Genomic DNA, 16,905 nt, shown 5'->3' with positions numbered 1-16,905 from the left:
AGCAAATCATGTCAGAAGGTATAACTCAAACCTGTCATTATATTCCCAAATATAACTTAGCTTATATTTAGTGCAAAAATAACTTAGGTTTCTACAAATATTTTTGAGCCTTTTAATATACATTACAAATATTTTAGACCAATCACATTTTGTTGTGTGTAACTTATTTACAAAACAAAAAATATATTACAATAACATGAATGAAACAGTGAATCTGATCAACAACAAGCTTTGTCACAACCAGATATTTAAAAGGAATGCAAAAATCTGTTGGTCTGCATATGTTAAGAGTTTTGAGATAAATAGGGGTCCAGAATTATAATGTATCTGGAAAAGAGATGAGGGAAATCCCAAATTTAATAAGTTAGGTAAGATTCTTTCTCATTGCTAATTACATAATGTTTAATGATGTTTTAAACTGTGAACATTGATGAATTATCCAAACATGATACAAAGCTAATGGAGTTCTATCATTTCAAAATGTACGTGACATTCACATAATATCCTTTTAATTATTATCATTATATACTGTAGTTCACACAATATCTACAAATGTGAATGAGAAAAAAAAAAAAACCAGGTCACAGCAACATGTCTCACATTCCAATTTTAAATAAGACAAGCACATACTGGTTCAAACATTATTTCATAATACGTTAATAAATAACACCTAGTTTGTTATGGTTACCTTGACGGTTTACAGCTGTATATTTAAAAGGAGAACATTTTCTGTGAGTTTCACATTGTCAGTAAAGGGTAAAATAAATAATAAATATTTATAATAAAAAAAAAAGGAAAGGGAGGAAGAGAAAGAAAGCAAGCAAGCAAGAAAAAAAGGGAGAGATTTCTATACAGAACATGAAGTATTTTTGACATGCTGCTTTTCTGGTACAGTTTGCCACAAGAAAATTAAAATAGGAACAAAAAATGATTGTCTTTTAAAAACAACTTTTGAAAGCTTTTCACCATATTGAGCATGAACCTTTTAAGATTAGCATGGAAATCTTTTTGCCCATCTGCTTTGCATATATATACTATGCACATCATGGATGTGCACACCAAAAGAGATCCCCCTCAAGTCACGGGATGGCAACTGCTGATCCCTCAAAATGAGGAACAGCCAAAACACTGAAGTGCAATCCAACCAGTGTGAAGTCTGCAAAGGTTTCATTCTTACTTTGCTTTCACAGATGTCCCTGCATGAATGTTATTCCTGTAGACCCCCGACTACTTTTAAAACACCAACCCCCACTGTAATAATCCAAGGGATCCAGTTTCAACAGGTGGGGAGGAGAACATGGTCCCTCCAAGCAAATCCTGACCAGCCATCTGACTCGGTCCGGTCCGAAGGTGAGCACAGCTCTCCCGCTCCAACTGCACCTGTCTCGTCACTGGTGTTGTATTGTTTTCTACTCTCTTACCACAACCACTCACAAAACTAGAGGACAGGGACTCCTTACTAGACACTGGTCCTGATATGTTGTGGTGTGCCAAACTGCTTTACAACCTGTTTCCAGCTAAAAAATATTTTCTTGGCTAAGCAAAAGGAAGAGCATGAAGCCTTATGACAAAATGATAAGTTTCTTCCAAATCAGGTTTAGAGTTGAAGTTACGTCCTTAAGACATTTTCTTTAAGCAACTACAGTTTTCTAGGGAGAGGAAGGTAGCAGCCCAACTTTCTGACCAGGAACAAAGATTTCTCTCTCCACAGAGTCCCTGTTTTCTTCAGTCAGCATTTGCACTAATTTTTAGCTTATCCAGGGTTGGCAATCACTGGATTGTAATACAATCACTTCCCACAATTTACATTGTCCTCTTGACCCAAAGACGTATACAGTATTATGCTAAAGACCATTGTAAATTTCCACAAAAATAAAATACTTGGTGGTTGTGTTCCTAAAGTCAATGTAAAGCCATGGCTTTAATGACATCTTTCCAAGAAAATCTAAAAACCATTAGTTAAAATCCACCATGTACTTCTATTATCATAGCTTTTGCTCATTAATCCTATTCTCATACAATGAGATGGGTGTTATGCCTTTGGTGGCCTCTGGTTTCCATTTCCCCACAAAATGCTGAGTCTGCCCCCCAAAGGGCAGGCTGGAATGTAGGAACTCCACAAGGTCCTCTGACTAAAAGTTCCTTCCCTGCTCTGGACCTTTTATGCTGGGGACTTGAGGAAATAAACATCCACATTCCTTATCAATGAGTAATTAATTCACGAGTAATTTAACAGTTTAGTACTGGATACATGTTACTGGAGTTTTTGGTTCACCTGTGAAAACTTCAGAACTGTGACACACACTAAGCATTAGCACAGGTCTGCAGCAGAAATGGAAAAGCTCAAAAACTAATACAAGGGCTTTTGACCTTGGTTTTCAAACTCAGACCAGGCATCATTGAGCTCCATAAAAATCATCTTTGCGTATTGTTCATAGGGTTGCCCAGTAGCCTGTAGAAAAAAGAAAAAAGAACAGGAAAACACATTAGATACTACAGACTGAAATTTTATTTGTATTAAAATTTTCACTGCTAATATGTGGGCTCTAAGTAATTGAAATGTTTTTCTATTAGGCCATTTCTTATTTTATAGCTCACTCTATGTGATCCTAATTATTATAACCTCCCCAAAACTCTCTCCCCTTAGAAATTCACATATGGTGGCTCAGTCTGTTAAGCGTCCGACTCTTGATTTCAGCTCAGGTCATGACCTCATCGTTCGTGAGATCAAGCTCCGCATTGAGCTCTATGCTGACAGTGTGGAGCTTGCTGGGGATTCGCTCTCTCTCTCCCTCTCTGCCACTGCCTCGCTCGTGTGTGTGCATTCTCTCTCTCTCTCTCTCTCTCAAAAATAAATAAATAAACTTTATTTAAAAATTGGAAAAAAAACTAGTCAGTGATAAATCATATACCTAGGGAAAGCCCTCCCATTCCATTATTGTAATATATAGTTTAATTTCTTCTCTTGCTTCATAAAGTATAACTATTTTTTTAAATACTTGATGTTAGCCCATGGACTTTATCATTTAAATGGCCTAATAACCAGAAAATTGAGAGTATAATGTTTTAATACATGGTCATAAGCTAATGAAATAAGGAGCAGAGAAGTGCTCTTCTAGGGCAGATCATACTCACTTTATCTGGGTGCACCACCAGCACAGCCTTCCTGTATACCTTTTTCACCTGCTCAGGTGTTACCAGGTCAGCCATGCCAACTGGTTTCCACTTGGTCTCCCCAGCCCACAACACAGTGTGCATCGTGGACAGAAGTGCTCTGATATTTCTCTCTTTACCTTCAATCCATTCCAGAATCTGTAAACGCAGAGGGAATTAGGAAATAGAAATGTTTTCAAGTCCCTAAGGTCTCCACTTAGCCTTTGGAAATGGCTTCTGCCCCAACAACATTAACCACATGGGGCACTGTGCATGCTCCAAGCTGTTTTCTCTGCCTAGGATAATTTTTCACCTCCTACCTTGGCTTTCCTGTTAACCCTTCACCATCCTTTAAAAGCCTGCTCAGGAATTTCATACCATTTGCCTTTGAGAGCTTGAATCCCTTCCTCTCTACCCCACCCCAGAGTTAATCTCACTCCTAAAGCATGAACTCCATGGGGGCACAGACCGTGTCCATTTTGGTCTCTGCTATCTGCCTCTGTCTGGTATAGTATCTGGCACACACACACTAAATAAATATCCCGGGGGGGGGGGGGTGATTTCTCTGGGCTAATCCCTTAAACATGTTTCTATCTTAATATGTGCTATATTTTATCATAATCACCCGTGTGTGTGTGTTTTTCCTTGCCATTAGGCAGAGCTGTTTGAGAAGAGGTACTGTTTCTTACCAAGACTATAACTCAAGAGACAAATAACATGACTGCTTCAAAATACAGCTTTAAAAGAAAACTCAAAAACTGTTAAATGAATTAATCCAAGTAGTAATATGAATGTTCACAGTTTGAGTCTTCTCAGGTTGCACAAATGAGGTGATTAAGTTGAAGGGTTTATAAGAACACACCAGCATTTAGCACATAGTAGGAGCTCAGTGTGTATGTTGGTGAATGAATGGTTTAGCCAAGGTTAATAATGCCTACTCTCCCAAGCAACTAAATACCATATACCAACTAAACAACTGAGCATCATTTAAAAGACATAAACTATTTTCTTCCATAGAAAAAACTGTCAGAGTTTGTCTAGTGAACAAATGTTGTCAAGATGGAGCACAGAGCTTTGGAAGAAATAGAAAGTCTCGGTAGTGTTACATGAAGCAAAAAGTAAATGCAAACCAAGGATCCTATATTGTATTCAAAAGAGAATCTAAGAATCTATGTATCCTTCACAAATGTTCAAATCTGTCTGGAAATATGTTACATTTTTTCAAAATGTGTAAGATGGACTGGCTGTGCTAGTCCTGGTTTTGGAAACCCTTTAATGAGGTAACAGATTAGAGCCCCATCTCCCAGTTCATTCTGGCATCAGCATACTTAGTATTTTGTCACATAGGAATTCAACCTCTCCGTCTGTCAAGAACATTCCAATTCTCTTGATCTTTACAAAAACTCTTCCACTACCTCACACAATACATCCACATAATGAAACCACCCTTTTCTTTCCAAGCTAAACTGGGAGTAGCTGGTTGGCAAATCTTTTTTAATAGGGAAATATTCTTTTTTCCACAAATCCAATCTTACCTAGACTTCTAGAATCAAAACAGATAAAAGTAGAACTGCTCATGGGGCGCCTGGGTGGCGCAGTCGGTTAAGCGTCCGACTTCAGCCAGGTCACGATCTCGCGGTCCGGGAGTTCGAGCCCCGCGTCAGGCTCTGGGCTGATGGCTCAGAGCCTGGAGCCTGTTTCCGATTCTGTGTCTCCCTCTCTCTCTGCCCCCTCCCCCATTCATGCTCTGTCTCTCGCTGTCCCAAAAATAAATAAACGTTGAAAAAAAAAATTAAAAAAAAAAAAAAAGTAGAACTGCTCTGGCTGAAAGTGGATGGAGGGAAGCAGTGAGGAAGCTGGGAACCAGGAACACTGAAGGCTCCATACCCATAACCTTGTCACAGGACTTTTTCACACAGAATAATCACCCTGGGGCAGGAGCTCACACACCTTTAATTTCTCAGGATCCATTTCCTTAGCCATTTCTTCCTTTCTCATCTCAGCTATTGTTCGAGGCCCCTTTTTGTCTTTGTGTGCATTGAAACCTTGACCAGAAAGTAGGTCTTCAAAGTCAGCTGCTTTTTGTTTCCCTTCTGCAATATAAGTTTTAAAAAGAAATCATTATAGTCTCTACTCTTAAACATAAAATCATATCACCTCATAACACTTACGAGTCTTCAAGGTGCTTTCACATATATTAATCCTCTTACACTTAACCCAATGAGTAGGGTATGAGACTGTCATGCCCATTTGGCAGATGAGGAAAATGAGGCTTGAAGAACCTAAGAGATTTTTCCAGAATCATATACCATATCCACAGCAAAGCTAGAACTCAAGGCTGGATTGTTACAGTAAATCCAACTCCATAACACCATTTCCACCATATCATCTTTTTATAGCTGAAAATACTCATGATGCACCCCCACCCCACCCACCCCAGTTATACAACTAGTTAGTATCAGTGATGGAACTAACACTGGGTTTTGGTACTTGAAGTCCACGGATGCCACCACTTTCCTGACCATGCCCAGTTCTAGTCCTACCCACTGACAGCTCTAGCCCATCATACTGCTCTTTTCCTCCAAGTCTGGCTGTGGCCTCACAGTCTTTCTCGATGTTTGGAGAGGCAGCCTAGCTTGATGGCAAAGAGCAAAGTCTCTATAGCTGGACTCCCCAGGCTTGAATTACACTTATCAGCAGTGGGACCCTGGGGCAAGTTACTTATTATCCTCCGGCCTCAATTTCCTCATCTGTAAAACAGGGATGGTGTTAACAATACTTACCTCACAGGGTTGTTGTAAGAATTGAGAAGTTAACATTTTCAGGAGTTTAGAATAGTGCCTGATTATTTAAATGTTTATTAAATTAAAACAAAACAGAACCGAAGCACAGCAGTCCATGCTTGTCAATGCCCATCAACCAAAGTTGACATCTGGATTGAAAGCCATTTGCCATCTCTATACCGTAAGACGTTCTGGACACACACCCACACATGCACACACTAAATGCAAGTGCTCTGAGATGAGGGAATCTGCCTGTCTTGTTCACTTCCATAATTCCCAAAGTTTTCTACACTTAAGATGCTACATAAATATCTGCCGACTGCTGACAATTACCCTACGTCTACTCAAAATAAAAATAGAGGGGGAGCCACAAGACTCTATGGAACTGTGCAAGCAATACCCATCGTGAACCAAAGAACAAACGTGATGTTACATATTCCCGGCAAAAGAGTCCCTGTCATGTTATTATTTTGAGAAGGTACCTGTGTCGTATCAAGTAGAGTGTGGCAGTTAAGAGGAGGGGTTCTGGAGCTGAATTGCCTGGGTTCAAATCTTGGTTCTGTCACTTACAGCTGTGTGGGTTTAAGAAATTACTTCATTTATCTCTGTCACAGATTCTTCATCTACAACATGGAGTTGGTTTTGAAGATTATATGATATAATGCGTGAAACTACTTAGAACAGCACCTGACATACAGCAAGCACTCAATGTTAGCTACAGTTACTAGAAAAAGTAGAATTTCCTTTTCCATGTTCTACAGAGAAAGGCCTGTTTCTTCACCACGCCCCTAAAGACTCAGCTCTTGAGTATGACCAAATCAATTGAGATGGGAAATATAACAGGACTTTTGACAAACTAAAATTTAACCATTGCTGCTATGCAAAATACAGTATTTTTTTACTTGTTACCAAGAATCCCATTCAAAAAAAAGAAAAAAGAAGAGACTGAATACTATCCAGAGTACCCTCTAGCCTTAGCTGTTGGCCCATTTTGTGTTCTTTTAACTTTCTTCTCAGAAGAGAGGAAAAAACCATGTAGGAAACCCAGTGATCTGAAACATGTGCCAACCAGAGCATAAGCAAGATAAATGTCCCAAGACATACACCCTCCTCTGATGAGGATCCAAGGGCAAATGTGAACACAGAGCTCACAAGGCTCCCAACCTTTCTCCTCTCCCCCCTCTTCCAAAGGAATAACAGCTTCAAGATCCAGCCGCTCCACCACTCACATCCATTCAGTATTCGTTTAGTGCTTATTGCACGCCAAGCCCTCAGCTAGGTGCTAATGATCACATGACACCATACCTGCTCTCCATCAGGGGTCAGTGTGGAAAGAGACAGACAAGTGCACTAGCCTAAGTCACAAAATGATGTGATGAGTGTCAAGAGCATGGTAAACCCAGGTGCTTCAGGCACAGAGTGGGAGGGAGGGATCCTGTTGTATCTCTACAACGAAAGATGGACTCAGAAAATACTGGAATTGTTTTCTGTCTCCTTCTTCAGGCATACATACAGGTAGCATGACAACACAGGCTACCCTATAGTCAGGCTACACGCCATCACCCTTACCCAAATTAGCTGATCCTTTCCCACGTTCATTCTGCCCCCCAGGCACGGCCGAGAAGCTCACATTGTAGTTGGGTCGGTTCTGGGGAGAGGAGTGGGGCATGCTGGGCTGTGGCTTGGACTGTGTCTGCTGCCAGTTGTAGCCACCTCCCTGCTGCCACCCTCCACCCATAGGCTGCGGAGATGCCTTCTGCGGTGAGCTGAGAGGCGCAAATCCTCCACCCAGTCCAGTTGGTGTGGTGGGTTTGCTGGCAAAGGAAGAACTACCTATGGAAACACAGAGAGAGAGAGAGAGAGAGAGAGAGGAATGCTGTTTTGAGTAACCTCTAGTTCTATGTCCCAAGTTTTTGTTTTCAGTGACTTTAGTGGAAATTACCTTGACTGATGGCACAATTAACCTTCCTAATAATTAAAGGAATTGCAGGCATATATTTCCTTTAATCCCCACAGTGATGTTTCTAGGTGTATATTAATAACCCCATCTTTTTCTTCAGATATACAAACCGCAGTTCAGAGCAGCTGAGTGATTTTCTCTAAGTCACACAGCCAGCAGTGGCAGAACTGGGACTTGAATCCAAGTCTTGGACTCCAAGCCAGAAAAGCCCTGTCTTTTCCCACACTGCCATGTCTCCTCTCCTTCCCACCTTATAAGCACATTCTATTTCTCACTGGGAAAAAAAAAATAACAACTACCGAATTGACAAGAAGAGAGAATAAAAGAAAATACATTCATTCATCAAGGCACTACTTAAACTTCAATGATCACGATTAATCATTGTTTGTTGTAAGTACAAACATGGTTAGTGCCCGTGAGTAAACAAAGATGTTTTGAAAATTCACAAGTAGGTTTCAATTTCACACTTCTTGCATTTCATTGCAGGGGTATAAACACAGCCAGCACTATGGCAACTTTGAACTGGGCAAAGGATCTTACTCAAGCTTTAAAAAAATGATTATTACTTTGTGCCAGGAATTTAAGTAGAATTCTGATTCCACAATCTCCTAACTTTTAAGTACTCACTGCATTCGTGCTGGGCTGTTTCCAAAATACAAAGACCAACAGTGTCTTGTGTTTAAAGAGGTAAAATGAGAAACTGAAATGTGGTGATCTCTAGGAAGCCTTTCGTGCACCAAACCCCAAAGTGACAGTGATAATAAAATAACTAATATGCATGTACAAAATACTTTTGTGTCTATTACTTCCTTCAGTCTATACAACACTCTTAGGGAGGTAGGTAGTACTACTGACCCTACTCTAAAAATGAGGAAATCCAAAGTTCAGAGAAGTTTCCTGACTTGCTCATGATCTAGTTAACGGAGCTGAGTCTTGACTATAGGCATCCTTCCTCCAAATGTCATGCTCATTTGCTGCACCCTAATTCCTCCCCAAATCTCTGAGCCTGTCACTACAATTTATCCCTTACCATCTCTTCTTTCTAGAGATCTCTCCCTTTACTTTGATCTGGGGCTCCTCCTTCTTTCCCCAGTGGGAATGCTGTATAATGGACCCTGGAACTTGGAGTCAATCTGAGTTTGAGTCTCAGCTTTATCACCCATTCATGCACATACTTATTCATCCATTCGTACATTCACTCATCAGTATTTACAGAGCATCTGTGTGCCATATAAAGTACTGGGCATTGGGAATATGGTCTATGGAGAATCCCTGCTCTTCCGAAGCTCAGTGAAAAAACTTCACCTCCTTGAGTTTCAGTTTCATTTGTAAAACCAGAACTACATCTATGTTACAGGTATACCATAAAGACACAAAGGCTATATGAATATATTTCACAAACCATGAATTAAGCAAATTAAGAGACATTATACATTATAATATAATGCAAGTTCATATGCCCAGAATACACTGAAACATCATAAGGGCTTAATAAATACTTGGTAACAGGAAAAGGTGACGACAGAAGCTCTGAGGCTTGGCATTGCCCCCTGTCAGTGCATAACTTAGCATGAAGCGTCTCTTCATGAGGACCTGGGCCCTCCTGCCAACAGCACATCAACATACACCTTAGGCTGGGTATTCATTCTGCACTGGAATTTCATTTTACAGTCTAAGGATGCTTACTATCTCCCTTCTGATATATATACATTATTTAATTAAATAAATATGGAAACGCCTAAACACTAAAAAAAAAAAACTTCCTTATTCCCTTTACACTGCCATTTATTCATTCATTTATAAAACACTATCGAACATCCTTCACACGCTAGGCTGCAGACACGGTGGTGAAAAGACAAATGCAGATCCTGTTCTCAAGGGGCTCGTCAACATTGTAGGACTTTCTGATGCCCACTCTTCCAGAATCTTCTCTTCCCATGTTCAGAAATTTAATTTTTAATGCTACCGGAGCAGGGAACTGACAAAAATGCAAAGCAGCTGCTAAACCCAGAGGCCACTGCTATCCTCATTAAAAGCTACAGCAGTTGGTTATCAGCTGTGGTTGGGCATTACCATCACCTGGGGAGCTTTTAAAACTCCCTATATTCAGGCCACCGCCAGACCAATTAGATCAGAATGTCTATGGGAGGAACTAAGGCACTGCTGTATGGAACAGAATTGTTCAATGTGAAAACACCTTTAGGAGAAGGACACTGTCTTTTGTCTTTTCTGAACTGCAGCTATGTAATTTGGAAGTTTGATTTTAATCTTCAAAGCAACTGCCTAGGTGTCAAAAATTCTGGCTTGTAGCCCTGCTTATACACCTGTTCACTGTGTGGCTTTAGGAAAGTCACTTAAGTTTCCTAAGTTACGTGACTTGAAACATGCAGGAATTTAGGAAACTAGTTTTCCCAGCGACTGTAAGAATTAATTACATTTCAAAAATAACAAAGAATTCCTGAACTCCTCCCAACAGGTTGGTTGTTGTAGTGATATGGGTGTTGCTATTCTGAAATTTTTATTGTGTGGCAATTAATGTTGTTGAGATCCAGGGAAATGGAAAATACATATGTGGAAAAGGGCAAGGCAAAGGAGCCCCCTGTGTATTGGATGGGATTATATATGTAGCTATATCCACGCATCTCCTATCTCTATCTAGCTCCTGAAAGGCAGAGCAGTGACTCCCACCCCAGTACCAATGAACACACTTAGTGCACAGATCCTGGTTTCCGAATATCATTCTCCACAAAAAGGAATAAGGATTCCTTGGGGAATGACTGATTCTAGGACTGGGGAGAAAACATTTCACAACAAGCCTAGAACATCTTGTGCCGTTAAGAAAGTTTTCAAAAAATGATGAACTTGAGTGAAAAGAACACAGAATCCAGAAAAAAGGAGGGGATTTCACAAACCAAACCAAATCTTAGACATGAACATTAGAGAAAATAATGACAGTAATGAATCAAAAAAGAATCTATTAGGCCATTCTGATGAGAGACAGAGAGAGAAAGAAAAGGAAATTTTTTTTTACAGTGCCAATTAATATATGTAGAAAGAAGGGAAGAATCAGAAAAATCACAATTCTGCAACCATTGCAGTAATAACTGCTTCAGGCAAGAATCATTAATGACTGCTAAAACCAGTAGCTAAATCAGACAGAGAATAGAATATTCTCATATAGGGTAGTCGCAAATTATCTCCTCCAGCTAACTCATCAATTACAAAGGGAAAAAATAATAACATTATGATAAAGAAACCTGGCAGATACCCTCTTAGGGAAGTGATCAAAGTTAATACCAAACCTAAATTGAGACTTTCTCAACTGGCCTCTATCCTTCAAGGATCAATGTCATGAAAGGCAAAAAAAAAAAAAAAAAAGGCAAAGGAATGATTCAGGATTAAAGTTGCCTAAAATGACATGATGTCTAAATGCAAGATGTGATGCTGGATTTTTAAAAGGAACTTCCTATAAAGATCATCTCTTCAGAGAGGCCTTTCCTAACCACCTGATACCTGACATAACACCCGAGGCCATCTATCACTCACCATCCCTCTCTGCTTTTTTTCTTTCATAGCACTTAGCACAGGGCTTAGGAGTGTGAGCTCCAGAGCCAGACATCATGGTGCTGAAAACCCATGACTCGGGAGTGTGACCTAATCGCTTGTGCCCCAGTTTCCTCATCATCTGCAAAATGAGGATAACAGTCTCTACTTCAAAAGATTATTGGGGGGGTGGTGCCTGCGTGGCTCAGCTCGTTAAGCATCCAATTCTTGATTTTGGCTCAGGACATGATCTCACAGTTCATGAGTTCGAGCCCCACATCAGGCTTTGTGCTGACAGCATGGAGCCTGCTTGGGATTCTCTCTCTCCCTGTCTCTCTGCCCCTCCCCCTGCCTTGCTCTCATGCGTGTGCTTTCTCTCTCTCTCTCTCTCTCTCAAAATAAACTTAAAACAATTGTTTTAAAGATTACTCAGGATAGGGGCACCTGGGTGGCTCAGTTGGTTAAGTGTCTGACTTCAGCTCAGGTCATGATCTCATAGTTCATGAGTTCGAGCCCTGCATCGGGCTCTATGTTGTCAACGCAGAGCCTGCTTCAGACCCTCTGTCCCCCTCTCTCTTTGCCCCTCCCCGACTTGTGCTTGCTCGCTCGCTGTCTCTCTCTCTCAAAAATAAATAAACATTTAAAAAAAGATTATTGGGGAGATTAAATGAAACGTAAAACACTTAAAATAGTGCCTGGCACACAGTAAAGCCCCAATAAACATTAATTGTTATTTTTATTTGACATTATATCACATATTTATTCATTTACTATTTCATTCCTCTTCTAGAATATAAGCTTTAGGAAAGCAGGAATGTTGTTTTGGTTTTTCTTGTTTGGTTGGTTTTTATTAAGACAATGTTAACACACAGAAGGCACTTAGTAAATAGTTGTGGAATGAATAAAAAAATGAACAGTGAATAAGATTTTATTTGAAGCAGAATTTCACCTGTTATTATTTTAAAATTTGAAACTTACATTAAGAAGGAAGAGAAAGGAAAAGGAGAGAAAGGAAAATGATTTTAAGAGTTATTAAAAGAAAAAACAATTCTAAAGAGGGCATGATGGAAGTTTAAGATTCTAATACAATTACTGGCAAAAATGGAGTCACGTTCTTATTCCCTTAAGACAATTTAGCTCTAAATGCCTCATAAGGGCTCTCTTGAGAATCTAAACTATCAATATGGCCAATTCAAAACTGTGTGTGAGGGCTATCTCCACTCCCTTATTTAACTCTGCACTGCACGGAGAAGAAAGGAAAAAGGATGAAGAAAAGGTTTCATAATATGCTAGTCTAACAAGCTGTTCCTTGAAAAAAGGTTCCTTGGTGAGATAGATGAGAACCCTGCAAACTGTATCCTTTTGGGGAACCTCACCATGAACAGGTACGCTCAGAAGTTTTTGCAATAATCTAAGTCCACAGAACTTAGCAACTTAGCGCCTCCAAAATCACTTGCTCATGGAACACTTATCCCTCAAAAATGATCAACATAAGATGAAAAACACTTTGAGAATTCTATACAGAGTCTATTTTCTGTATGGAATTTTACAAACTAAGCAGAGAGCACTGTAGTCAGTGGAGAGAAGAGGGATGCCAGTGTGAGGATCTCAGGGGGAACATCACAGGAAGGCCTGTGCATGGCTGGCCCTATACATCACAAATCTATACGACTGGCCTCTTCTCTGAGCATTTCCGTACACATTCATTACCTTTGCTGTAGCCAAACTGTGTTGTGAGGTACTCCTGGAAGTTCTGACTGTACTCATGCTACTAAACCAAAATTAGGCACTGGAGAAACGATTTAATAGGGGTTAGTTCCAACCCAGTACTTGGGGCCCATTTCCTTTTTTTAAAAAGCCAGTCTCAGATTTTAGAGCATTGCTTAAGGATACGTACTATTCTAGGTCCCAGGTAACAACACCAGCTTGTTGTAACACCAAAGATTTAGATGTGAGGCTTTGTAGCCATAAGTAAATGTTACTTATATCTTAACCTGCTGAGTTCATACCTAGAGTCCCAAGGTCAGCAAAAGGATCCAGAGTCTGCGGTTTGTTTTGATGCGTGGGCGTGCCATGCGAGGATCCTGTTGGGCTGGTGGCAGCTGACTTGCTTCCCATTCCAAAGCTTCCTGAAAAGGAAATAAAATCATTGAAAATGAGTTAGTTGTCGGAGGCTGAATTCTGGAATTCAGAAATCCAGGGCTACTGCTCATTTTACCTCTTAGGGGAAATTAGGACAGGGTTTGCAAAGATGTTACAAGTTGCTAGTGAGTAGGAGCAGGGACAGGGAACAGAGGAGGCATATGTCATTTCCTAGCCATCCCTGCAAACTACTACATCCAATGTTTACCTCTCATCTCACCTGACTCCATTCTTTCCTCTGGGATTTGGAGTCAGGCCTGGCTCTGAATTCCACTTCCTAGCTGAGTAACTTTTGGCATGTTGCTTAACTTCTCTGAGCTTCAACATTTTCTCCTTGGTTAAATAAAGAAATAGCAACCGCTTCAAAAAGTTGCTGTGATAAGCATATAGTGTGTGTGTGTGTGTGTGTGTGTGTGTTAACCCGCACAGCATTGGAAATGCAATCACATGAAGATGGCTCTCAAGAAATACCATACTAGCCATGAGAAAGAGAATTTATTTATTACAGACAAATTCAGCCCTAAAACAAACCTTTTGTTGAGAAAGACTATTCAGGGGCACCTAGGTGACTCAGTTGGTTGAGCGCCGAATTTGGCTCAGGTTATGATCTTGAGGTTCATGGGTTTGAGCCCTGCATCAGGCTCTGTGCTGACAGCTCGGAGCCTGGAACCTGCTTTGGATTCTGTGTCTCCCTCTCTCCCTGCCCCTCCCCCACTCATGCTCTGTCTCTGTCTCTGTCTCTCTCTCTCACTCACTCAAAAATAAAATAAACATAAAAAGTTTTTAAAAAAAGAAAGAAGACTATTCAGATTATTCAGTACCTACTCTATGCCAGAAAATTTCATATGAACTATTTCACTTATACAGGGGTGCCTGGGTGGCTCAGTTGGTTGCGCATCCGATTCTCGATTTTGGCTAGGTCATGATACCAGGATTGTGGGATTGAGCCCCACATTGGGCTCTGCACTGAGCATGGAGCCTGCTTAAGATTCTCTCTCTTTCTCCCTCTGACCCCGAGCCTCTCTCTTTCTCTCTCTTTAAAATAAAAAAAACTGTATATTAGAAAAAACATGTAGCTGTGTGGGACAAGAATTATAAACCCTATTTTACGGATTTAAAAAACAGAGGTTCAGGCTTATAAAAAAAATCCAAGTGTCACTAAGTGGTTGAGTTAGCTGTATACCCAGATTTGTCTAATTCTATTGTCAAGACAGACATTCAGCAAATGAAACTGAGAATAGTTATAAATAACGTATAAAACACACTGTTGTCATGCCATCAAAGGCAGTGTGAAAACCTCCATGAGAATGTGAGTCTTTAGGAAATTACATAGGTGAGCTATATGATACTCAATAAGTACTCATTATAGCCTCAGTGAAGGATTATGCTTTAGCAGTTGGCTAAATACGCACAAAAATAACCTGCTGACTTTTACCTGGTTTGGTATGCCAATCCCAACCTCCCAAAACATCTGGCTGAATGTTCACAGCAGGTGTACTAGACGCTGCAGAAGAAATGGGGAGAAGAGAAAGAATCGTCACAAAATAACTGAGAACCCACTTTTCTGAGTTCACACAGATAAATACTGTCCCTTCCATGAAGCCTGCGTGACCTGCCATGGCCCCACATGATTCATCTCCTTCTGAGCTCTCCAAACATTTTGCAATATTGATATCTTTGGGTCTCCATGTATGGTTACTTACGTGACAGTTGGTAGAACCCATATACTCTTTGTTACTCTTCCTTCTTTGGCTTACCTATATTTTACTTCCATCCACACTTTGAATTATAACTGTGCATATGTCTGTCTCCATTAAATTGTTAGCTCCTTGAAGGCAAGAACTATCTTATTCACCTTTGTGTGTCCCACCTCTACATTTAACACAAAGTCAGTGGCCAATAAGAAAAGATGAAAAGAAACTTAAGCTCAATTTGCCTTAAGCTGGTATTAATAAGTGTAGGAGAGTCATGATCAGCTTAGAACTGAAATTTTGTTTTCTCCTCTGCTGTGAACAAAGAATGATGAGTCAGTCAGAACATGTACTGAGCAACTATTCATCATCCACCATGCTGGTGTCAGAGAGAGTCTACTGTCACTCAAAACAAATTTACTGCAGCTTCAAAAGAAATCATGCTGGCCCCTCTCAAAATTCCAAATGCAGGATTTAAAAGAAATGTTCATCTACAAAGAATCAGGTATATTAGAGGAATACACATTGGCAGAGTAAGTTTTTTCTGAACCTATAAAATCCAAATAAGAAACAAGGTCCCATAAGAAAGAATTTATTTCTTTTTTTTTTTTTTAATTTTTTTTTCAACGTTTTTATTTATTTTTGGGACAGAGAGAGACAGAGCATGAACGGGGGAGGGGCAGAGAGAGAGGGAGCCACAGAATCGGAAACAGGCTCCAGGCTCTGAGCCATCCGCCCAGAGCCCGACGCGGGGCTCGAACTCACGGACCGCGAGATCGGGACCTGGCTGAAGTCGGACGCTTAACCGACTGCGCCACCCAGGCGCCCCAGAAAGAATTTATTTCTAAGGCATCTGTAGGTTCTGTCCATAAAATCAGTGGGTAAAATGCAAACATTAAACTTACATGGCAAATAGTACTAAACACACACACACACACACACACACACACGCACACACACACACACACACCCCACCACCACCAGAGCACCAAAATTAGAACTACCAAGTCTTGTATTTGTCTGTACAAGACTTCTTGTACTTTCCCATCATTAAGTTAAAAAGAACATGTCCTTATCAGCCATAAGAGTTCTTTCCTTTCTATTCCTCTTCTACCATAGTAACCCATGAAAAATGTGATAGAAATCACACAATTTCACTAACACTTGCTATTTAATTTCTTTAACTTCTGATCATAGTCTTATGTTAAACTAGGATGTATAAATAGTTGTTAGAACCCCAACTTTGTTACTAATCAAGCCCACAAATCTTTATGACCATCTACCATATGCAAGGCACCATACAAGGGAACAGAGAACTAAAAGACATTGTCCTCAAGAAATTTAAAATCTGTTGAAGATATAGGAATATACAAATGGAAAGGTAATTCCCTAACACTTTCAATCTCTATTTTGCTTTTAATTATGGTTATTTACTTTCTATTCCACACTATGCCCCAAGTGATTGTTCTCTTCAGAGTAGATGTTCAATAAATATCTGTAGAACTCAAAGGCAGGAAGTATTTCTTGATTTTCAGAAGAGATCAGTGGTACCTTATAGAAGTCAGAGGTGGGCAATTTGACCTCCTAATCTGACATCTGAGTCTGACCTATATGTTATCCTGTATGAAGATAA

General features: G+C 40.1%; 1 protein-coding gene across 4 annotated transcripts in view; it reads right to left on the bottom strand.

Annotated features, from left to right (window-relative positions):
* Positions 1-98: 98 nt before the first annotated feature.
* DNAJC6 (DnaJ heat shock protein family (Hsp40) member C6) overlaps positions 99-16,905 on the bottom strand; it is a 153,383-nt gene continuing 136,576 nt past the window's right edge. For all 4 annotated transcript variants that reach the window (XM_086717213.1, XM_086717214.1, XM_025912724.2 and 1 more), the window contains exons 14-19: positions 15,017-15,085; positions 13,449-13,568; positions 7,506-7,769; positions 5,104-5,246; positions 3,136-3,312; positions 99-2,452 (exon numbers count right to left, since the gene is read on the bottom strand). In XM_086717213.1, coding sequence (XP_086573339.1) covers positions 2,351-2,452; positions 3,136-3,312; positions 5,104-5,246; positions 7,506-7,769; positions 13,449-13,568; positions 15,017-15,085 — 875 coding nt within the window. In that variant the 3' untranslated portion in view covers positions 99-2,350. The remainder of the gene's footprint in view (positions 2,453-3,135; positions 3,313-5,103; positions 5,247-7,505; positions 7,770-13,448; positions 13,569-15,016; positions 15,086-16,905) is intronic.

The sequence above is a fragment of the Puma concolor genome, chromosome C1 (genome assembly GCF_028749965.1).
Source record: "Puma concolor isolate L17-30 chromosome C1, mPumCon1.1.hap2, whole genome shotgun sequence".
Lineage (NCBI taxonomy): Eukaryota > Metazoa > Chordata > Mammalia > Carnivora > Felidae > Puma > Puma concolor.
The sequence above is the reverse complement of the archived record's forward strand: the minus strand, read 5'-3'. Positions and strand labels throughout refer to the sequence as shown.